This window comes from Panthera tigris, chromosome C2 (genome assembly GCF_018350195.1).
Source record: "Panthera tigris isolate Pti1 chromosome C2, P.tigris_Pti1_mat1.1, whole genome shotgun sequence".
NCBI classification, from domain to species: domain Eukaryota; kingdom Metazoa; phylum Chordata; class Mammalia; order Carnivora; family Felidae; genus Panthera; species Panthera tigris.
In genome coordinates this window covers 39,298,643-39,323,891 of record NC_056668.1, presented here as the reverse complement: position 1 = coordinate 39,323,891, position 25,249 = coordinate 39,298,643, and the positions used below count along the sequence as shown (strand labels likewise).

Genomic DNA, 25,249 nt, shown 5'->3' with positions numbered 1-25,249 from the left:
ATGCAAGGTGCTAAACAATGATGCCTTTTCTCTCTTCCTTAAGTAGGTTTCCACTCATTTGGCATATAGAAAACCAACCTTGGGTTTTTACCCAGAAATATTCTTTGAATTTCTGGCAAAAACACAGTGTCGTGGACAAAGTAGCTACTCAACACTATTGACAATGTTGATGGCCATAGCAGTGATAGTTTATGCAGGAGCACTAGCCAGCTGTGCTAAATTAACGGGTCTAATTTATGGCATGAAGTTTTTACAGTGCTACACAAGTGGTATAGTGCTACGAAGGAATTTAAAACTGAGTTATGTTTGGTTGCAGAATATATTTCCACAGTAAATCTTTAGACAAGGATAGAGTGTCAGCTAATAATGGAATAATGGTCATACTTTGAGTGTGTGTCTTGATGGAGTTAGGAAAGTCCTCTTTAGGTGTTTTGCAGCTTTTAGGCAAACAATTGATAGGAAATATTTGTACTCTATTTGACACAACATCACATCGATGACCTCTTATCCCAGTATACATTCTTACTAATAGGGCTTCTCAGTTGAGAAAACCTAATGAATCTAATGGCCCTGTTATCCCCATCTAAATAGAAACACTGGCTTCAAATATGTCTGTGCATTGATCTCAGTGCCCAAGTGTTATTACAGAAAGTGTGTGTGTGTGTGTGTGTGTGTGTGTGTGTGTGTGTCTGTGTCTATGTAGGAAAGCCGAGTAGTAGTTGACGCTTAGCAAAATATGTCATTAACTTAAAAACCCTGCTGAATGGTGAGAACTTGATATTTTGTTGTTGTTGTTGTTGTTGTTGTTGTTGTTGCAAAGTAAATATTTATTGCTAATTGATTTACATAGTGTCTGCTTAGAGCAACTCATTCTCATAGGAAAGACCTCTCAGAATGGTTACTAGCCTAAAATAACAAAAGAGGAGTATGGGAAAGAGGGTGGGTCTCTTAAGCTGGGTGAGACTAGAAAAGACAGCTGGGCTCCACCTCCAGGAGGCACTGGAGGGTATTGCTGATGGCAAGTTTAGGACAAACACGTGGAAGGAAAGTGTGGGCTGGCTGACTTCATCATCCTGCCTCCTTGAAATTCATTGTAGAGTCACAATGTCCATTTTGAGTGACTCTAGAGCAAAGTAGAGGACAATCTTTGGACATGATGGAAATGACTAATTCCTGAGTGACAGAACACATTGGAAAATGTAGCCTTTCACCTCTGACCCAACACTTTGTTTTCATGGGAAGCAGAATAAGAGGATGGGAATTAAATTACAGCAAGGACACTTTGGATTAAGAATTGAGTGGCATTTTTTTTTTCACTGAAGTTAATAAAAAGGTAAATGTTACCTTTTAACATTAATGTTTTGAATCACTACTCTAAGATGTGTTTTCTGGAGTCTTTTAAGATGACTTAAGATAGAGGTTTTACAACATTTTACTGTCCCATTTTCCTTTTAATATAGTTTTTATTTTTTTTTTAATTAAGTAGTGAAATGTTAAAGGTTGAAATTAAATGTTGAACTTTCTCTGGCTTAAGTTGTTTGCCCTTAGATTTTTTTTTTTTTTTCAGAAATATTTACAGTTAATACAAAAGATATCCCGGCTATTATGAAATTGAAAGAACAACTTCATGTTCCATGCTAACTCTTCTGTGTCCTTAAGATATATTTCTGTATAATTCACACAGTGAGATTACTGGGTATGCCTTGGGTGGGTTGTATCAGACAGCATATCAATTTTGTCATTTTTATCATTTAGAAATAAGGTGTGTGTGTGTGTGTGTGTGTGTGTGATATTTTTAAATTCCAAATGCAAATTGAACCAAAGTATATTCAGATTTTTTTATGTGCCAGAATGTCAGTGTTAACATCATCCAAATACTGAGTAACATTAAGCCCAACATCACCATGGAGTGTTAACATTTGACAATTGTGAATTGCCTCTACTAACCTGAAAAGTAATATGGCATGGGAATAGTTTGTGCACAAGTTTTTCATATGTTTTTTCATCAAACAAATGTGGCTGTGATTAAGTACTCTTAGGCAAAGAGTCATGTAATGAAAAAAATTTACATACATATGAAATAAGCACATTGATTCCCAGGCATGAAACAAAGCATATCATCTGTTTCTTTGTATTAAGATTATTTTTTAACAAGATACCAAATAGTGGTTTTGAAGTGTAGACTTGTCCATAAACACATTTTCTCTTCAATATTGTTTCATTTACTTGTAAAATGCAACATTGTCTTTTAAAAAGGCTGCATAGATCTCTGCAAACTTTATATTAATCTCAGGAGACATAGCAGGACTAGGAAAATATTAAGTTGCTTCTAATTTTATTTTTCCCTGAGGTATTTTAAAGCTTTGTTCAGCACGTTTAGAGCACGTTTTTAAAAATAAGTTTCCACTTTCATTGATAATGTGCTCACTAATTATAATACAATAATTCATAAATAGGGTAGTATTTTGGGTAAGGAATTTGTTCATTGTCCACATTTGTGCATGCATATGCAAAATGCTTAAACATCTATAAAATTGGGTCCAAATGTATACAAATGAAATAAAAGAAAAGCATCCAGGAAAATGACATAGTTTTGATATTTTAACGGGGGATTTTCATTAGTGAACTCAGTTTCTCTGACACACACCTCTGGGTTGGATTTAGCAATTTTCATAATGGGTTTGTGGCCCCACCAGGAGATGAAAGTTATGAGCAGAATGAAGGGTTTGCTACCAAAGATTGAGTCTATGACAGTGAAGTGGCAGAAAAGTTGCACCCTGAGGTGGCAAAGCTGCACTGTATAATATAAGAAGCCTCTATACACTTTCTGTATGGGTTTTAATTTTAAACATTGACAGCTAGCACTGTGGGTGTTGACAGAATATTCTACAAATGGCCATCATTTAAGGCAAATTGAATTTTCTTCTCACAGCTTACACAACTTTCTTTGTTGGTCATTAGCACCCACTCTTCATATGTCAAAGGAAGACAGTTCTGAAATAAAATATATTTGCCCCGATGCCAGCAGGTTTGACTTTAAGTGCTATTTTCTGATAGATGTGATAGTGACAAAATAAAGTCATTCAATTAAAAGTTCGCCTGGACTGTTTGAAGACTCGAAGAACAATGTGTGCTTCTATCCTTTCCCGTTAGGAGAATATGATTATTTGTTTTATTTCCCCAAGGGCTTTGAGATCCTTGGAGATTCTGTAGGGACAGACTTTAATGCGAGATACCAAATAGCTGTCTGTCCATAGAATGGATGGGGTGAATGATGATAGCCCTCCTGTAGGGCTGATGGACAGAGAAGCAACGTTTGCAATGCTAGTGGCACCGTCCTTAGGGGAGTTAGGGAAAGGAAACATTTGAACACCATGTTGATACCCTAATTATGTTCGTCAAGTTACATATACTATGGTTGGTTCAAGTTACAGAAGCTTTCCTCTGAGGTAAGGAAATTATGTCCTGGACATTTATGAAGTGAGAACATGGCTATGTCAGAGTTGTGAATACTTTTATTTCAGAGTACTTCTCAGGATATTCTTCATTCAATGAAAAGATCTAGCCAGGCTCCTTTCTCTAGAACCCTGTATGGAAATAGTATTACACATGCATGACTAATGTGCTAGGCAACCTTATCTTCATCTATAGATAGACATCGTAGGCCACTTCACAGAATGATAGAAGTATAGAGCCAGAAGATATTTGGCATTTTCATTCAAATACCTCATATGGAAGAAAGTGAGCCACAGAGAGATCAACAGATCCATGTGAGGTCATAAAATCAGATAAGGTAATTGCTAGGTGCTAGCTCTCTGGCTGAGCTCTCTAGACTCCCTGTCTGGTGCTTGCTCTTTTACACCACACAGTACAGAGCAGGCTATGGCTGGAGGTATGGATGTTTGCAGTCACAGATCTGACTGTATCATTCCCTAGATTAAAACCCTCCAAAGCTCACTGGCACCTTCTCAGGACAGCACCCACATTCATTACGTAGCTTGCAAGGCCATACCCATCTGGGTCTTTCTTGGACCCAGTCTGACTTTTTAGTCTAATTTTTTTGCCACCTTCTACCCACAGAATTCTTGTTCCCCATATGCTACTTTGTGTGTGTGTGTGTGTGTGTGTGTGTGTGTGTGTGTGTGTGTTCCGGTCTGTGCAATTTTTGGCCTTTTTTTCATGTACTTTTTTGCCTAAACCACTCTTCCCTACCTTTTCACAAAGCTAGCCCTCCCCACCTTTCCAATTGATCTTTTCTTAGGCTGCTTCTGTGCCCTCTCTCTGTGCTTCCCCTTATGAGAGCCCTACCAGGTCACACATTGCATGTGTTTATTTATTTATATGTCCCCTGCTCGATTGTGATTAAGAATGATGTCTCTTTGCTCATCCCTGACCTCTCTCTATTTGGTACATAGTAGGTCATCTATAAATAAGTTAGGATGATTGATTGGAGAAATTTAACTGAAGGCAACAGTTGGGGAGGGTTTTCCCTCTTTATTTATCTCTAAGTGCTATTTTTTTATATCCCCCCCCCCAAACCCTTCCTCAAATCTATTGTCCCTGCTTGAATCTCCTCCAATCATGATTTCCACAGAACGATGACCAAATTCTAGATGTTCATGTTATGGTTGCAATTGTGCCCTCTTGTGGCACAGTTATGAACAGTGCCAGCCACTGGGGCAGGCTACCTGTCTTCAAAGCCCAGTCTCCTGCTTGCTAGCTGTGAAGTCTTAGGCTTCTTCCCTGCCTCAATTTCCATATCTCTAAAATGGGGATAATAACAGTAACTCATAGGGTTGGAGTGAGGCTCCAATAAGATCATCCATGAAAAGCCCCTGGACTAGGATTGGGCTTTTGGTCACTGTCATTAAATATTAGCAACTGTTATCTTCTTGAAGGAAGATGAGTGTTGGTGAGCATAATTAAGTGTGATCTTCCATTTATTACTTTCAGCCTTAAAATGTTCAGTTCGAGTGAAAATTATATTTGCATTTGTAAGAAGTTTGGTAAACATCATCATTTCCAACCACCTGAATCACACCTGTGGCATAAGCTTTCTTTACCTGCGACACATGTACCTGCGACCTCTGCTCAGACCTGGTGGCAGCGATCTGCCCAGTAGGAAATGAAGCTTTTGAATCTCATACTTGCAAACTTCAGCATAGGCTGTGACTGCATAAGCTAAGCAAACAACGGGTGGGGGGCACTCATTCAGCACCTTGAACCGTGTGCACTGACTTGGTATGGGAGCTCAGAGGCTTACCTGGTATCAATTTACCTCTGTGTGCGGAGAAAAGAGTGCATGGTAATTAGCCCGCCTGTAAAATGTTGGACAAGTAGAGGCAAGTCTGTCCTAGAACTGAATCTTATGTAAATAATTTTTCTGTCTTCTCAGACAGCTCAGCTCTCTCAAGCCAGCGGAATAGTTTCCCGACTTCCTTTTGGACCAGCTCTTACCAGCCCCCACCTGCACCCTGCTTGGGGGGTGTTCATCCTGACTTCCAGGTCACTGCACCCCCTGGCACCTTTACTGCGGCCGACCCCAGCCCCTGGCCAGGACACGGCCTGCATCAGACTGGCCCAGCCCCTCCCCCGCCCGCATCCGAGTCCTGGCACTATCCTTTGGCATCTCAGGTGAGCCCATCCTACAGCCACATGCATGATGTGTACATGCGGCACCACCACCCCCACGCCCACATGCACCACCGCCACCACCACCACCACCACCACCACCCTTCTGCTGGCTCTGCCCTGGATCCATCCTATGGGCCCCTGCTGATGCCATCAGTGCGTGCAGCCAGGATTCCTGCTCCCCAGTGTGACATCACAAAGACAGACCCGACTACAGTCACCACTGCTACCTCAGCGTGGGCCGGAGCCTTTCATGGAACCATGGACTTAGTGCCAAGTGTGGGGTTTGAAACAGGTGAGCTGGAGAATCTCTTCCTGTCTAAAAAAAAGAAGGGAAAGCAAGGAAACAAATATAAAAATATGGAGGACGTTTTGTGAATGCTGTGCAGTATTTTTCTCTTCTGTGTAATGCTAAGCTTTGCCGATATGTTTATGGAGCTAACTACTTTGCAGTAATCTCTCCACTCCTGCAGGAACCGGTATGACTGGCCTGAGAGAGGTCTCCGAACTTTTCTCCCATTTCTTAAACTAGTGATCTTCCTTTGAACTGGAATCTCTCATACCCTATGTTTACAAAGAGTTTAGCACATTCTGTAAGTCTCCCCTGTCTCTGTGCTCCATACCATGTGGAATGCCTAATAGAATTCAGAGAGAGTGTGCTTTGGTAACTTTTCCTTCTGTCCTTTTTGTCAGGCCTTATGATTTGTAGAACAAACTGCCTTCTGGATTATAACCCATGGAATATAATCATGGTCTTTTGAAAAGAGTTAGGGAACATATTTTAAAGGAATGGATTTCCCTTCCTTCCTTTGCCTTCTCCTCTTCCTCCTCCCTCTCTTTCTCTCTCTCTGTTTTAAATAACATGGGACTTAAAAGACTGCTATAAAGTTTATATTCAACAGATTTCAATAAAATTGCTAAGGAACATTTAGCTCCTCTCTGGAATTCACTAGTTCTTAAGGAAGTGTGTGAAGTTTGGTCTTAGTTTTTAGACCAGATGATTCATATTAATAGTATTAATAGTTCTGAGTTCACAAAAATCACAGGTATCAGAGGCTAAAAATACAAACCAAGTCATTGATTGCATCCCCAGAGTTTACATCCCAAAGTCACCCTCCAGTGCCAGGTGCTTGTCCTAGACTGTCCAGACATTTAAAGGAACTCACTCTTTTCTTAGTTTTTCTAGTTTCTCTTCTATTCTTAGTGTGCAAGATCTTTCACCTGAATGCTGATTCCCAGCAGAGAAGTCCCCAGAGTAATAAATGCTTACCATCAAGTTGCATTCACCCTGACATAAGTGAACATTCTTATCTTGGTTAAGTGGTTCTCTCTGGTGAGCTTTCGAGTGTTGGTCATTGCTTAAACACACCCAGTTCAGCTTCTTATTAAGTCCCTGGGTTCAAGCTGCTTTTCTTTTCTTTTTTTATTTTAGAGAAAGAGAGAGTGTGTGCAAGTGGGGAAGGGGGCAGAGGGAGTGAGAAAGAATCTTTTTTTGTTTAATTTTTTTAATGTTTATTTACTTTTGAAGAGACAGATGAGCATGAGCGGGGGAGGGACAGAGAGAGAGGGAGACACAGAATCGGAAGCAGGCTCCAGGCTCCGTGCTGGGCTGTCAGTACAGAGTCTGATGCAGGGCTCAAAATCACCAGTGGTGAGATCATAACCTGAGCCAAAGTGGGATTCTTAACCTACTGAGCCACCCAGGAACCCTGAGAAAGACAGGGAGAGAGGGAGACGGGGAGAGAGAGAGAGAGAAAGAGAGAGAGAGAGAGAGAGAGAATCTTAAGTAGGCCCTGCGCTGAGCATGGAGCCCTATGCAGAGCTCAGTCTGATCCCACAACCCTGGGATCATGACCTGAACTGAAACCAAGAGTCAGACAGTCAACCACCTGAGCCACCCAGGCACCCCTCAAGTGGCTTTTCTAAAAAAGTATCAGGAGACTTGATTCTCTCTCTCTAGGAGAAGAGAATATGGTGGGGCTAATCACCACATACTTTCTTTCTTTGCCACATACTAACAGAATGAAGGCAGCTCTTAAGTGACTTGATGCATGGGGCCAGGTCTGATTAGAGTCCCAGTCTGGTAACTGCCATCACGGTCAGCCAGTCTGTGGAGGCTCTTCTCTATCTCATTTCTGGGATACTGTGTGGCCAAAGCTAACAGTGCTCTTCAAAGGCATAGAATCTTAGTAAGTCTGGGCTGCTGTAACAGAATACCATATACTGGGTGGCTCAAACAGCAAACATTTACTTCTCATAGTTCTGAAGGCTGATAAGTCTGAGATCAAGGTGTCAACTCATTCAGTGTCTGGTGAGGGCCTGTATCCTGGTTCATAGACACTATCTTCTCAGTGTGTCCTCACATGGTAGAAGAGACAAGGGAATTCTCTGAGATCTCATTTATAAGGACACTAATCCCATTAAAGAAGGCTCTGCCATCATGACAAAATCACTTCCCTAAAAATGTCCGCCTCCTCATACCATCACTTGGGGGTTAGGATGTAACATATGAACTTTGGGAGGGTCACAAACATTCAGGCTATATACCATCCTCTCTGTGCATTCCATAACATAAAGGGGAAAATGGACGTGATTGCCTGTTGCTCTGTTTCTAATTCTCTGTCACCTGTTACCTACTTTTGCTTATTTTTGGTATGAGCTTTATTCACCTACTTATTGTTCAGAATTTTGACTTGAAACAGTCTCCTTAGGATGAAAAGTCATGCTATCTTTTGGAAGTGAAGGAGAGAGTATTTTTATTTTTTTCTGAAAAACCTACAGCAGACCCATTTGGGTATAATATATAATAGTTCTTAGTACTTACTGGGTTGTGAATTAACATTTATTGAATACCTACTTTATAAGGTCTTGTCAGAGGCACTTTATTTGTGTTGTTGCTTTTAATTCTTAAACTAAATCTTAGTTGGTAGTTCCCAGATTCATTAATAACAAGGAAACAAGGCTTAGTTTTCCTATTTGAAAACTGCTTTTTAAGTCTAAAATGTTCAACCTAGATTTAAACTAAAACCTTCCCCAAATCTAAGGAGTTGCTGCAGTAGCATCTCTGTAAATATAGGTAAATTAGATTATTAAGTCAGACTGTTAAGTCAGACTGTTAATAGTTACTAATGAGAAATGAAGATTTACCTATTGGAAGTACATAGTGCTATTCTTTTCAGTGTGGTTTAGGATAATGTTCATGGTTCATATCTGTCCCATAGTTTTGAAAACAAAGGCAAAGGAATAAAGCCGATAAAGATCACATCATTGATATAATTATTGACAAATTGGAGATCCTCAATTAGGTTTATTTCCACAATTGGACTTCTAGTATCCTCACCAAAGTTTCGATTCTGGGAGGTAGAATCCTAGGAAAAGTAGACTTCAGAGAAGATTCCCTTAGACCTACCTCTTCATTGTCACATAGTTTTAAGCCTCATTACTCTGAAAAGAGACTGGTAGCTGCTCGGATTTGCTTTGAAAAGCATAGTCTGTGGCATGAAGCTGGGTGATTGCCCTGCAAAGGACAGTGGCAGAAAGGGCACACACCTGTCTGCATGGATGTTGGCCCAGAAAATGAGACGGTGGGAGGGGCTGAGCTATGTGTACTCACTGTATTCGCCTAAACTCAGGAGTCATATCAAATATCACATCTGTCTTCCTTTGGGAAGAGTTATAGGGGAGTGTTTTAGGTCAGTTTCCCCGAGAAACAGACTCTAAGATGCAGATTTGATTGGAGACAATTTGTGTGGTAGTGTTCTCAGGAATGCATCTCTGTGCAATGAGCGAGTTGGGCAAGAGAAATCTCACTGTGATTAAATTCAGCGAGACTTAGTGGGTTGTGTAAGGAGCTCTGGAGTTGGGGTGATACTTTTTAATTGCACTACCTTAAGTTGAAGTGAATGGGCTTTTATACAACTACATTGACCAGTTACTGGATGTGTTTGTCTCTGAAAAGGGGACATGACTTTAGGCAAGGTGGCTTTGTTCTACTGAAGGCAATTCCCCAGTCTCAACATGGAATGGGGAGGGATCTGATGGCCCACAACAGTATCCAGTGCAGGGGGACAAGTACAGGAGGTAGCTACCTTTCCACTTTTCTAACACTTAAAAAGAACATATGTTTCCATGTGATAGGTCCAAGCTAAGAAGATAAGACAATTGAAAAGAATGCAAAGTGGGTCCCTCTAAAGTTGATTGGACCACGTAGCCCAAAGGAGTGGCTTAGCTCAGAACTCATCATCAATGCTGGGTGGCTACTAAGAAGTTGGGGGAAGAACTTGTATTTAGGTGAGACAGGTATGAAACTTCTTGAAATGCTGGTACCCAGGCCACCAAAATGGAGGTCATTTTCACATTCTGTTAGGAGGGAAATAAATTAATACCACTATTTTGAGAGCAATTTGGTGAAGGATATGACATTTTCATCAGGGGAAAGGTTTGATAATTTCAGGTGCATTTTTATTTTGCAGCCATTTAAAGAAATTAAGGAAATCTGGAATGTTGAAAATGACATAATGTTTAGAGACAAATATTAGAGTATCATGTATGGTATAATCTAAGAGTCTGCAAAACTTTTCTATAGAAGGCCTGATACAAATATTCAATGCTTTGCAGGGTCATACTATGTCTGTTACTACTCAACTCTGTCTTGATAGTGTAGAAGCAGCCACAGACTTACTTAGATAAAGGAAGATGGCTGTGTCCCAATAAAACTTCATTGATGGGCACTGAAATTTGAATTTTGTGTGTCATGAAATGCTTTTCATGTATAATGAAATGCTACTCTTCTTTTTTTTTAATTCCCTTCTTTCTCTAAAATGTAAACGTATAAATCCCATTTTCCATTCTTAGCTCATGGGCTACATAGGTAACACACAGTGAGACTGATTTGGCCCATGGGCTATAGTTTGCTGACCTCTAGTATAGTTCCATGTGTATAGTTTTTATCTGTCTGCACCCACACATATGCATATGTGTACCTCCATTCCCTAAATAAAAATTATCTGGAAGTATATATCACAACTTTTAATGGTCATTGGTCCTGGTAATTAGTGTGTGGCCTGAGCTTTGAAGCCAGACTGCCTGGTTTTATAAGCAGAGCTCCATCACTTAATTAGCTACAGGACTTTATGCAAAGTACTGAACCTCCTTGGTGCCTCAACTTATCTTTAAAAGTTGCTTCATTGGGCTGTTTTGAGGATTAAATGAATTAATGAACTAAAACATTTACAAATGTGCTCTGATAATAGGTACTATATACATTTTAGCTATACAAGAGAAGGTGATCAGAGACTCACATTTTGTAGCTTTAAAAAAAATTATTGACGGGGTGCCTGGCTGGCTCAGCCAGTGGAGCGTGTGACTCTTGGTCTCAGGGTTGAGTTGGAGCCCCATTTGAGTGTAGAGACTACTTAAAAAGTAAAATCTTAAAAAAAAAAACATATTATTGAGCTGTATTTCACATATCATACACTTTACCATTTGAAAGTACAATTTAATGGTTTTAGTATGTTCATGATGTTGTGAAGCCATCCCCACTATCTAAATCCAGAACATTTCCATCACCTCAACAAAAAATATGTATATCTCAGGGATATAAAATATATCCCCAACATATATTCTTTCTTCCCCTTATGCCCGGGCAACCACTAATCTACTTTCTGCCTCCATGGATTTTTCTAGTTTGGACATTTCATATAAATGGAATCATGTGGTATGTGGCCTTTTGTGTCTGCCTTCTTTCACTTAACCTGTGTTTTCTAGATTCATTTGTGTAGCACAAATCAGAAGTTCATTTCCTTTTTAGGAGTAGATGTTATTCCATTGTATAGATATAGCACATTTGGTTTATTCTTCACTCGTTGGTTTGTTTCTACTTTTTGAATAATATCACTCATGCTGCTACGAACACTCACATACCAGTTTTTGTGTGAACGGATAGTCTCAGTTCTCTTAGGTATGTACCGAGGGGTGAAATTATGGGGTTGAGAGAACTTCACTTTTTATTTTACATACTTCTGTATTTCTTGGTTTTATCTTATTGTGATACAACATGTTATTTGGTATGTACATATAAATAAAAGGATGTATCTCTATGCTCAGATGGATATATAACCATGCTCAGATTGTTTTATGATGATATTAAGTAAATTCTGTTCTAGTATTCACCTTCCAGTAGCCAGCGCTATACAATTCATTTCACTGAAGTGGTGTCATTCGCATTTCCTGTTATTGCCAATAATTGACTTAATGTAAAATATACAATGTAAGACATTCCAGCCAATTTGAATTAATTTTTCAAGTAAAGTTTTGCTCATGAGGCCTTTTTACTGAAATACAAAGTTGACTTTATTTATACGTTCCACTTCATCCACTAGATTTAAATTTACCAAAAGGAGCAAGTGTCATGTTTGTGGTATGACTTCTTCTCTATAAACACAAGCTGCTCATGGCTTGAGATTGTTTTCATCTGCAGATCCACAGATTTCTTTTTCTTAGGATCCCTCATGTTATTTTAGCTACAATTTTGTTACAAATTTATTTTTTTACTTTGAGGAATGCCATAATAACTCAATATAAAATATACATAAACAGCGTTTTGCTAAAATACATTTAAGTAGCCTAACAAAATAAAACAACAATTCTGTGTTGTAACACAGATTTGGGAAATCTGGCTCTAAAAGGGAATTAATATGTGTTGATGTGTCTTCTGGCTTCTTAAAAAATGTGTCATGTAAAGCATTAGCCATACATTTGTGCAAGTAATAGATGTGATGAGGAGATCATGATACGATTCTGCCCCAAACTATGATTATAGCCAGATATTTAACAGTGTCTGGTTTATCTCTCACTAATGAGCATATCTTCAGATATCAAGTGAAATCAAGATTATGTATTATAGGATGGGACATTGGCTCTTGCAAGACAGAAAAACAAACTACAAAGGCTACTAATTCTAAAAACAAGTTTCTGGTTACAGGCTGTGATATTTTCCATAAGCACAAGAAGCTATATTTCTAGTATTCTCTCAGATGTTAGAGAAACTGAATTATTTCTGAAAATACTTTAATAATAATGGCTTTGATAAACCTGTAAGGAAAGTGACTTTGTCAAGGACTCTGGAAAAAATTCTTTGAGAACTTAAATTCTGATAACAGATAGGGAGCAATGGGTACCAATGGGAAAGTTAGGAATATACAAATGTCCTTTTTATCTATTTTTTTTCTTTCCATGGACACTTGGTGTCTGATAATATTATAAAAGAATCAGCATATTCTTTTATTTTTTTCATTGTATAAGTTCTGTGTACTACAGTTTTTTTAAAAATTAGGTTTAATTTGAATCTTCTAATCTGAATATTTTGTGAAAGGACCTCATTCACAAATGGCAAAAATTATATCTTAAAGCAATTTAAGTTATTACTGCTCAAGATTGTTATACAGTGATCCCTTTGAAATAGACTAGTCAAATGACTGGTTGTTAAGACAATGATGGTCAGTCTTGTTCAATACTGTGTGGATGCTTTACATTGAAATCCGTTAGTAGAAGCCTACATATCTTTATCAAATACAGGAAATAAAAGGCAAGATGAAAAGTAGCTAGAGAACTAGAGCAGCAAATGGAGAGGCAGTTTATCTCCATGAAAGAGAGATGGACATCAAGTTACCACTTGCTTTGCCGTTCAACCTGTAAGTTTGCCACCTCTCTAGATCCCATCTCAAGACCTGTGCTTTCTTGTAAGTGGTCTGGCCCTGAGAAGCCTGGGCAAATAAGATTGTGATTGCATGAAAGTCCTCAAAATAACCATGCTAAACTGTTTTAACATCCCCTTGTAAAATGTTGCCAAATTTTGAATTTCACTGGGGATATCAAAGGGTTAACATCATGGAGCTTTATATCCATTGCCCTTTTGGAAATTATTTATCTAAAAATAGACAATTAAAAAAAAAGACTATAGGAAACCAGTAGTTACCAACTCTGTGCATTTGGATATTTACTTGATATCATAATGCTCCAATTCCAGGCTTTACAATAAGACAGAAATGTGGTAAGCTTGGGCAGAAATCAACAGGAAGCTTCAGTAATAATTGACAGGATAGTATGATTTATATAAAATATTAAATCACTAAAGTAATTTTTATTCTAGAGAAGAGGGGGCATCAAAGTAACATATATGGTGGTGCTCAACTAAAAACAATTTCCTTCTTTTTCTCTTCATGTCTTCTCATGGAGCATATATATGCTAAATTCTGAAAGCTATGGGGTTAATGATTCATTGCAGCCTTTCCTGATATTATTAGTAATTTTTATAAGTGATGAAGAAATTAGGAAATTTGCTTTAATGGTGTTTTATTTTTAAAATTTTTTTTAACGTTTTATTTATTTTTGACAGAGAGAGAGGGAGAGAGACAGAGCATGAGTGGGGGAGGGGCAGAGAGAGAGGGAGACACAGAATCCAAAGCAGGCTCCAGACTCTGAGCTGTCAGCACAGAGACCAACGCAGGGCTCGAACTCACAGACCGCGAGATCATGACCTGAGCTGAAGTCAGACGCTCAACCAACTGAGCCACCCAGGCACCCCAACTTTAATGGTGTTTTAAAATAGAATAGGCACAGAACCTTACTTCTAATCATATGATTTCAGCAGGTAGACATATTAAATGGAATATTATATAGAAGCCAGCCCATAGGATTATGTGATTTGTCATTGGCAATTGTGCTATTCAATAAAGATTTATAGATTTCTGGATACTTATCTTGAAGGCATTATCTCAGTTAGGATAGTTAAGATGTCACAAAGCAATAGTTGCAGATTAAAAAAAATATGTGGGGATGTTTTTTGAATTAATACTTTTCTCTGGACTTTTAAAAGTTTATTATGATTTGGTAATAATAAAGACTCTAGTACTTAACAACCAACTGCTTAACGCTTTCTGCAAACTTTTTTCTTTGGCATAAGTCATAATGCTATTTTCCACTGAGAGAAAAAAAAAACCATCAAAGGTATGTTAAAATATTTACACACTCTTGAATGGTGTTAGTTGTATAGGGCACATGTCCAGAATGACAATTTCGTGACCAGAAGGGTAATGGAAACCATCTTTGAGATGCATGCAAAATGCCAGGAGATCCTAGCCAGAGAGTGAGATCTGCATGAAAAGTAACTGGATGGTGAATCAGAGGGAGAAATGCATTCCAGAACACTGCTGTCAGTTTCAAGTATGCATGGCTGGATTCTGTAGAGCCTTAATGAATTTCCCCTGCTCTCCCAGAGCCATGTAGATCTTGCCCATGCTGTCTTCTGGGCCTTCATCCATAGAATGGTTCCATAATGTCACAATGCCCGAAGCATGGGGATTTTGTCTCATGGATCTTCCTCCTACTTTATAGAACAAGTGCAGGAGCCTTCTGAGAAGATTCCAAATGTTTCAGGATCATTTACATAATAATACAAATAATGGTGTGTGTGTGTGTGTGTGTGTGTGTGTGTGTGTGTGTGTGTGTGTGAGTGAAAGAGAAAGAGTCAAGGGTAGATGAGAGATATTGATCTTATTAATAATTTACTTGCACCCCTAATCACTTAGGGGATCATAACAATAATGGTCAGTACAGAGAACGAGAACTTTAATCTTCACAGAGATGTAGAGATGTGTATGAGAAAAGCAGAGGACCAAAAAAGAAATTCCAAGACACATGTCACTACTTAGCTGTATTATGTTGAACAAGTTTCATAATCTGTATGTTCCTCCTCTCCCTTAGATTGAAAATGGAGATAATACTTCCTACTGTGCTGTCCCTGGGAGATTCCAATGAACTATTGCACATGGTTGTGTTTTCTAGTTGGTACACTTGAGGGAGAACTAAAGCTCTCATTATTCTTATTAAATACATACATGCGTGTAAAACAGAAAAAGGAAATCACACTGGAGATGTGAGACATCATGAATAATTGAGATGCAAGCCTTGAATGCCTCTGTCACTTCCTGACTTTATCTGCCTTAATTTGTTTCTGTTCTTGAAGAATAGCTGTGGTATTTGCTGGAGCTAAATTTCCTAATACTGTTGTTCGCTGCTATTTGCCATATGATGAAAACTGGGTGCTTTTGTATTGGTTGGGCAGATAATTGGAGAGATGTGATAAAGAATCAAGAAGAGGGGCACCTGGGTGGCTCAGTCGGTTAAGTGTCCGACTTCAGCTCAGGTCCTGATCTCACAGTTTGTGAGTTCGAGCCCCACATCAGGCTCTGTGCTAATGGTTCAGAGCCTGGAGCCTGCTTCAGAATCTGTGTCTCCTTCTCTCTCTGGCCCTCCCCCAACTTGTGCTCTGTCTCTCTCTGTCTCTCAAAAATAAATAAATGTAAAAAATAAAAATAAATTTAAAAAAAGAATCAAGAAGAAAGAATTTGAAAGAGTATCAGGATGTGCATCTCCAAGACAGTTTTAAACATAGTTTTTTTTTTTCTTTTTTCTGTTTAAAACACTCTGCCATGTAGGATGAGAGGACACCAAAAAATAGATCCTATCCCCTTGGGTTTAAGTACTGTTGAGATATTTATCCTCATCACTCATATAGATGAAAAGGAAATTTTATGTGTAGAATGAGACAGACCAAGTATAATTAGACTCACCAAAACTCCATTAATACATGCTAATCTTTAAAAGCTGTGTGCTAAAAATTGATTCATTTTCCATTCCAGTATTAATTTTGTCAGCAAGTTTCTATGTATTGCTGTATAAATTGGGTAGCATCTCTTGCTTTCTGAAATATTTTCCTAAAAACTGAAAGCAAAATTAGGCAATGACATCATTTTTTGACTGTTGTCTTAAAGGAGCCTTCATCAACTAGCTATGATTAGGAGTTGGATACTTTTTCAATCTACACCATATCTTCCCAAGGGAAACTTAGGTGCTCATCTGACAGGGGAGCTATAGAGGTTGAAAAAACTCCCAGGATAATCTAGTGTGACTCTAAATGGAGAAGATGGAGAATCACTCAAAGCATTAAAAGTCCTGTTTCAGGGTCAGTGTATTTGTATTGTGAGTTATCTTTTCACTAATGCTTTACTGTTTCTCATATCACATATAGGGGTACATATAAAAGAAACAGCTCAAATGAAGAAATCTGTTTCAGAACTTGTTCTCAGAGTTTCACATCAGTTTTCAAATAGGCTGCAAAGACTGTATACAAAAATTCTGTATGGCCTATGGAATTTACAGATTCTTTTTATTCCCTTCCAGGCTGTCTAACTCTTTTCTTATTGTTCTATTTATCAACAGTATAAGGTTTCACAAACATTTGTCTGTAGCCAACATGTTGTGAATTCCTTGGCAAAAATATGACCAAGGAAAGTCTTAGGAGAGACTGCACTTAAGAGGCAAAATGTGCTATTTAGAAATAGCCTGATATATTACGTTATTTACCTTCATAATTTTTGTCAAGTATAAAGCATGTGTTACAATGCTTATTTTCATGTTTGCTTTGCATGAGCAATATCAGGCAGTGTTTATTATCTTCATAATCTTTGAAGGCCTATTTATGTTTGCTTGGATTGGACAGTCTTTTCTGGAAAATGTCAGAACAAGCTTGTGTTTATATCACATATAAGTGAGATGAAAAATTATTGATGTCAATGTAGAATTGATTGATATGCAACATATCTTATTCTTACCAAATATTTTCCAATATGTTTTGCTTTAATGGAGAGATTGATTATGTAAATCAAATGGGCATAAAAATACATTGGTATTTCTGTAGTCCTCAAGTAATTTTTTAATTTTTGCAGTCTTTAAATAACTCCTAATCCTAGGTACAGGGTTTTCTGTGTTGGTGTTGTGTCCCTAATTATGTTTTTATGGGTAAGCAATGGATCCAGATTAGCTCTTCCTCTGGTTGGATTATCTATTTTCTGGATCATAAAGCTGTCACTGCATAACCTAGAAACCTCTTTAAAGATGCATGTTTGGCTGCATTTGTTATCCAACAGATGTCTGGATAGTTAGAATCTCTAGAGTATTATAACTTGTGGTTTCAGTTACAATAAGTGATCCAAGCATTTTTTGGTCTTGCTCCTCTCTAGTTCTGGGAGAAAATCTGTAGAAGAAATTACAAAGGGTATTCCATTTCACTATTCCCCACTCTGCTTTTCCTTTATTCTTTGTCTCTTGTCTTCAAAGTGTGTGTGTGTGTGTGTGTGTGTGTGTGTGTGTGTGTGTGTGTGTGTTTTAATATCTGCTTTTGGAATTGGTGAGCTGTGTCTATTACATATTGCATCTCCTAGTTGGTTTCTCGCCTAAGTTTCTCTCACCTGGTTTCTCTCACCTAAGAGGTTACCAAATTCATATTCAAATTTGGCACATAGTAAATTGCCACTGTGATGGAAAACTACCTAATTCTGTAATTTATATTTTATATCTGTCCACAAGGTCAATTTTAAAATGACTGGTTCAGACACGAAAGACCATATCCTGATGGTTTCAGTACTTGCCAAGTTTCCTTCCAGCTGGACATTTTAACCTACACAAGTCTGAGGAAGTGGATGTCACTAAAGGCAAAGGCTGGAGATTCTGTGCACAAAAGAGTTGGTGGTTTTTGGAGGGAGGGAGGTTCTGAGAGGGTAGCCAGGCTAGCGGGGCTTGCAGTCTGGGTCTGGGAAAACAGGGTGGTGGAAAACACCTGGGCACTGAACTGCTTGTCAACCTGCAATGATTGCCTCCGGTGTGCAGGTGCTGTGTTTCTTACAAAAACGCAGTAAATTATGGTCTGCGAGGTTCCGTGGGTTTTATGTTTCTACTCCTCTTTTGAATCTGAACTTAAAGATATTTTGGCAAGTTTAGACAGTTTTCACCTCATTGTTTCTGACAGTACTACTACATGGAAATTTTTAAGTCAGTTCTAAATGTGTCTTGAAAAAACATCTTTAAGCACAGAAAAACATCCCTCTGCTAATAAATTATTTCACTACCATAGTTAAGTATCTTTTACCATTGTTTTCGTGTGCAAGGGTTGTAGTAATAAGAAGATAATTGTAATTCACGTGTCATAATGAATTTAATCTTTGGTCTGGTTCAAGAATACATTTTGCTTGTGATGACTTTAAGAAGAATTATTGTACAACATTGAAGTACTAACTATGAAGGTATTTAGTGCTCATCAAACTGGCAAAAATATTTGTAAAATATGAGAAAAATAATTCTTATATACATACAATACAAAAAGCATTTAGAAATAAATACACTGCTTTCTTAAATGCATAGAAAGTTGGCTAAAGACAAAACATAGAGAAAAGAATGCTATATTTGCATAATGTTTACCTTCACTAATATGAAAAGAAATGCAAATTAAATAGATACTTTTAATCTGTAATAATGATAATTAGTAGTAAAAAATAATGTGAATATTGGTACAAACTTGCTGAAATATTTAGCACCCACAGTGAAATATGTAAGTGTATATATATATATGCTTAGGTTCAACAAATTATCTACACATATTTTTAGGAATTTATCTTATCTACCAAATGATCATGTAACAAGTATATTTGTACACATGTCTGTGTATCCAAATGTTGTACATCTATAGAGAATTGGGTAATTTATATTACAGGGTAGAATGAATATTATAAATCCCTCCAGAGGGGTTAATCTACATATACTGACATGGAATGGTTTTCCAAGATAATATTGCTAGTGAAATAAGCATGTTTTAGCACAGTATAAACAGTGATGTGAGTATGTATATACATCCAAAGTGTACTTGGTGAATTTTTTTGGTTACAAGGGATATTATGTAGAACTTACACTTTCTAAATATTCTGCAACTTAGCATTAAACAAGAAATCTGTGATGTTTTGAAATTTGAAAAGAGGAGGTTTTTGAAAAGAAAGAAGGGAGGTTTTTATGTGGTTAAACATGATCTAAATATTTACCTGAAATGAAATTACAGTTCCTGAGTTGGATGGCTCCAACTCTTATTTTTCCCCCCACTTTGTGTTTCCTCTACTTTGTGTTTCCCGTACTTAGTGTTGAGGTGCTATCTCCACGTAGATCTTACTTAGAAATTCTTAACTAGCATTTAAAATGATTGCCCTGGGGCTCAGACAAACAAATGCAGTTGTATGATCATTACCAGTGATAATGTTATAAAGTAGGAGAAGATAGTAGGACTGTCTCTCGCATCGGTTTGTGATCATTTGTCACTGTGTCAGTGTTACATGTCAAGTTGTTGGTAAAGGTTGGATATTTTGGTACAGTATCCAACACAAGATATATTTATATTTGTATTTATAATAAATATGACTTATCTTTATTAAAGCAGGGATAAAGCAGGGGATTCATTTTTTTTTTAATGTAGGAATAAGCTACCAGCTTCTTTTAGTCTAATGGCAAGAATTCTGATCCAAAAGAGTACCTAGACTCTTAGTACCTGTGAAATGAAAAGTTTATTTTTATGCATCTAAGCATTTCTTGACTTTCAGGTCATAAAACATTCTACTCACACTTCCAAGTTTTACATTCCTATTTTTCATCTTCTCTTTTTATCAGGATCATGTTCCCCAGTATATGGTTACCACATTACATCTTATCTATAGCAATAAAATTAATTGGAAGCATGTTCAACTTACTTAAGAGCTATAGTAAATGGTGTTGGCAAGTGATTGTGCTTTCTTAGAAGTAGGACATGCTTTCATAGTGGATATGACTCTGACAATCAAACATTCCCTAAAACTCAGGTGTGCTGGAGTGTAGCTTTTCAGTAACTTAATTGATTATTCATTTCTACCCAATAGCAGAAAACCTAACCTAATTAATTCTGAGTATTCTTAGTCTAATGGTATCTCTGCTGCTCTCAGTTTATTGCAATGTCCAATTTAGAGTTGACACCTCCTCTCAGATTCTTTCCTCACCCTCTCCCTGAGTTTGCCTCTGTATTCCTAGAGTCAGTTGTTTCACAAAAACTGTCAATTAAGAGGTTGCTGATTGCTGCTTGGTTTTGTCATTTCCTTCCTATCCTGGCCTGTGTTTCCAAACATACTCCCTCCCCCTACTCTGTTTCTCAGGGCATTCTCTGTACAGTCCCCCCCACCCCCACCCCCCGCCCAACTAAGTAATGACCTATTTAAGTCTAGTTCATCTCCTAGTCATTGTGATTCTTCCAAAATTCTCAGTTGGGGTTGCTTGGGCCATGTCTTCTGCTGCGGGGTACCCATATCATAGCTATCGGATATACCGGGGTCACATGGAAACTTTAGGATCTTTTCACAAGACACCCAGGAGTTGAGGGAAACTAGAGAGGGGGGAGTCTCCAGGCTTTTGCCCTTAGACACACCTTGTTGCTATCTATACTTTCTTATTCCTGGAGTCTGTTGTAAGACGTGAGCCTCTGAAGCTGTTGCCTCCCAAAAACCTCAGCTAGAAAGTGAGAAAATGAGTTATGATGCCTTGTTATATAATCAAATACTTCAGATTTTAAAGGGAGATTCTATTACAATCTTTCTTCCTTGACCAAGACTTCTCTCCTGCTTCTAATTATTCTACACTTCTTTTCTGTGTTCATATTTCCTTTGCTGTCTTAAGTCTGGATTTTTTTTTCCTTTTTCCTTTTCTTTTGGTGGTCAGGTGTTAGTGGTGTTGGAACTGAATTGAGGAGTTGGATCTGTGGGCTTGCATTTCCATTCAGGCTTTTTTTCCTAACTGAATCCCAGATTCTCAAACTCTGAAACCAACAATCTAATGTATTTGTTCTCTGGTCCCATTTCTGAAAACCACCGAATGACCACCCTGTGTTTTCAGTGTTCACACTGGGGAAGGTTTCTTTTAGTTATGGGGGGGGGGGGAGGGGGAGGAGGTTATATATCAAAAAAACCATATCAGTTAATGTGGAATATCCTGTTACACAATTGAAGTAGTCTTCATCTGAAGTGTATAGTAAACTGTGTAATCAGTTACTGCATCTTAGGAAAAACATTGAAGATTTATAGTTTAAAAAGATTACTAACAGAGCTGTATTGTTAACTGCTATTGATTCTATTAAATCAGAGTATTTTTAAACAGTGCAAAAAGAAATATAAAACTTTATTATTTTTTCCTCATATTGCTTTAAAGAAAGGATTTTGACTTGCAGAGTTGTGGTATAGGCTAGTGGCATAGTCTATGACAAATATAATCCATATGGGGAGAGACATATACATTGTGACTAAGAAAGACCTTAGACTCTTGACATCAGACCACCTTGTTTTAAATCCTAGCTCTACCATTTAATAGTTTCATAATTTCTCCTAATCTCAATTTTCTCATTCATTAAATAAATATTGTAGCATAGTTGAGAGCATTAAATGAGATATTTCATGTAAAGTACTTCACACAGTGCCTGTCATATTCAGCCCGAAGAAGATGTTCACTGACATTTTTATTATGTTTATTTTCCCCCCTACTAAAAATGTCACAGACTAAAGAATAAAATTAAAACTGAGTTACTGGTATCAAGAAGAAAAACATGGGTGATTTCAGGCAGCCAGTGGGGAGATTTCAGGATGTGTTATGAACCAATATCCCACAGATTCGAGTTAGGAAAGTGAGAGGCAAAACAAGCCTGAATAGAAGCAAAATTACAGCAGAGTAGATTTCGTGTTCTGGTAAGAAGTTGGGGAAACCCCAAATGTATGTAGATCACATAAGGGTTCTGGAGACCACATAAGGATAATACGTTAATGATTTTGTCCCCTTTAACTCTTGTTGAGAAAACTAAATGTACTAGCTGACTCTTAAATATCCTGATCTATCTTCATCAATTGTCTAAGAAGAAAAATCATAGCACCACTTCTCTGTCTGTTGCAACTTATTAGTAGTAGGGTCTTTTGTTTGTGGTTGTTCACTTTCTTGTGTTTTACTTATGCTTATTGTTGAATGTTATGGATATTTTCAAAATACCTGGTAGTTAAAACAAAGGTCTGATTTAATGTACCATAACCAAGAAGAGGCTAAACCATAGGGACCACATCAGATATTTAATACATTTTAGGTCACAGATGAATTGACTTTTTTAAGGTTTGCATTAGAGTAATACAAAGACTTGGAAACAAAAGAATTGAAGAGATGAAGTTTTAATATGAGAAAATATCCTCTGTTATTCTGGTTGGAAAATGCAGAGCTATGTTAAGTAATGCAATACTTGTCCACAGAAAAAGACAAACATGATTTTGAAGGACTCATGTGTCTTTGCAAAGCAAACTAGGGATTGCCTTTGTTTAAGACAAAAAAAAGACACTGAAACCGCTTGATGATTCCAACACTATTCATGACTTGCCGTGCTGACATTCTATAGATTGATGGAGTCTTCAAGTGTGGAAATACTGAGTCATACAGAAGATGAGACGTTTCAATAATGAAAAAAATATTTATGCAGTCAGCAGATTGTCAGTTAAGGTGGTTTAGATTATAAGAGTCACCAAACAGAGACTGTGTCAGGTTGCAAATTATTCCGACCACAAGCTCATTTGAAAACAAGTAAAGCAAATTTAGAGTGAATTGGTATACTCCAAAGTCCTTTTCTTTCTTCCCCCCTTTTTTTCCCGTCTTCTCTTTCTCCTCTTTTTTTTTTTTTTGAAAGGAAAACTATTGACTCTCTATCTAAACATAATACTAGTCACATGAGAAAAAAAAAATTAAGATGGAACTAACCTTTTTTCAGCCAGTGTTGCTTTTTCCCCAGTATGCAAGTGCTGTAGAATTTAGATAGTGACTTGTGGTTCTGTGAGGTGCTTCTTTGACTTTTTCTGTTTGTTCTCCCTTTATGTAGTATTTTTTGTAGATTGTCTTAATGTCTGCCATCACTGACTGTTTTGTAATGGCACTCATTGTTTTGTGAAATTCTTTGACAAATTGGAGGGACAAGAAGTGAAATCACTGCAGCTATTTTAGTAACAATTATAATTTAGAACCATACTGGCTCATTTAACCATTCAATGTCTGACAACCAGCCCAGACTTAACACAATTTTAGATCAAGGATCAAGAAAAAATCCTGTGATCTGAGCACTCTCCCAGCGGCAGTGCTGTTGCATTTCCACCCGCTTAGTCCATAGCCTTCCTTTATGTTTTGGTATTTGGTTTTAAACAACTTAAGAGCAATCAGTTCCCTGTCTTATTCTTCCAAATGATTATGCCAAAAATAAAGGAAACTGAGGTAAGTGACTTCAAATGGGTATAAGCTGAAGGTGCTATGCTAATTGCCCATATCAGAAATTAGTCACCTGACTCCATTAGAACGAAATCAGTCACGTTTTCTGTTTCTTGTTTGATAGACTTCTTCCTACTCATTTTAGTTTTCAGTTGGAAGCTATACATGTTCGCTTATTTTCCTTTTGTTACTACTTTTAGAAACTTATCTGTAAATCATATTTTCTTGCTATGAACTATAGATTTTTATAAGCCATGTTAAATATTTTCTGGAGAAAAAAATAAGTAAACTTATAAAACAATATAGGTGTGTACTATTAGCTGGGAACCAACTATGTCTATTTTACTGGCAATATTAGATCCAGCTTTTAACCATGTCTAATTGCTCACCATATTTTGTAGCAATACAAAATATGTGGAGTACATTTCAAAATAGCACCAGAATTTATTTACTATTTTAGTTCAAAAGTATCATTATTATTCCTGAAAAGTATTAACTGAGATGCTACCTAAATTCCCCCAAAGATTAGTTACATTGTTTTTTCCAAATTTCAGCAACTTTTGACATTAGAAGTAAAAAGGTTTCATTTACATTATTTTATTTTATTGATTATTCATTTATACTCCAAGAAAATGAAAACCACAGTAAAGAATTGATACTGCACAAATAGCACTGCTCTGGTCTAGCAGATGAGGCCCAGTTTTGAGTGATTCCTGTTCTAATGCTTTTCGTTTTTCTCACTGTCACCTTTTCTAGGTCTGCAGCATCAAGACAAGAGCAAGGAATCACCCTGGTACTGAAACACAGTATTAGCAAGTCAGGTTGAAGTGTGAATCCATGGGCCCACTGGGAAAGAGGCTGCCAGGATTTCCCATTCTGCAGTGGGACACAATAGACATGGAAGAAGAAGAGGAAATGTCAGCCAGCTAACTTTGGTTTGGAGCCTTTTCTTGAGAAAGCAGAGTGGGTCCTAGACATTGAAGAAAAGCATTTTTATTTGTTTTTTTTTTTCCCCTCATCTGAGCCTTTGTCAACTGTGCAAATCTTTTTTTTTTTTTTGTCTTGCTTTTATCAATACATGATTTAATTTTTGTTTCATTCTGATTTTTTTTTCTTTTTCCTTTTTGAACCAACCATCTTGTCAGGAAAAGATGAACCAGACGTGAAAATGCTCATCCTTTCAGGAATACAATTTTGTAGCTCTATGTGTATCTATTTTTGTAGAATACAGAAAGTTTGATTTAGCATTGATGGGCTATTTTTGAGGGATGTATTTTTTTTAATATTGTAAAAATTGGTAAGTTCTGTTTAAAGAACTTGCTCTCAGAGAAGCACTGGCAAAAATGTTAAAAATGCTTGTCTTTAAAATGTCTGTGATATGCTCTGTGCTTTCTAGGTTACCTCAAGTGTTTGATAGTTCCTCCTTTTTACAAAAGTAGCA

The 25,249-nt window shown here is 37.4% G+C and overlaps 1 protein-coding gene across 9 annotated transcripts in view; it reads left to right on the top strand.

Moving 5' to 3' along the window:
* Positions 1-25,249, top strand: part of VGLL3 (vestigial like family member 3) — a 93,962-nt gene that overhangs the window by 56,074 nt on the left and 12,639 nt on the right. For 6 of the 9 annotated variants that reach the window (XM_042998641.1, XM_042998643.1, XM_042998644.1 and 3 more), the window contains 2 exons: positions 5,396-5,926; positions 24,565-24,601. In XM_042998641.1, the coding sequence (XP_042854575.1) occupies positions 5,396-5,926; positions 24,565-24,601 (568 nt within the window). Of the gene's footprint in view, positions 1-5,395; positions 5,927-13,206; positions 13,323-24,564; positions 24,602-25,249 lie in introns of all 9 variants that reach the window. The other 3 variants (XR_006222079.1, XR_006222080.1, XM_042998645.1) reach the window with 2 other exon arrangements.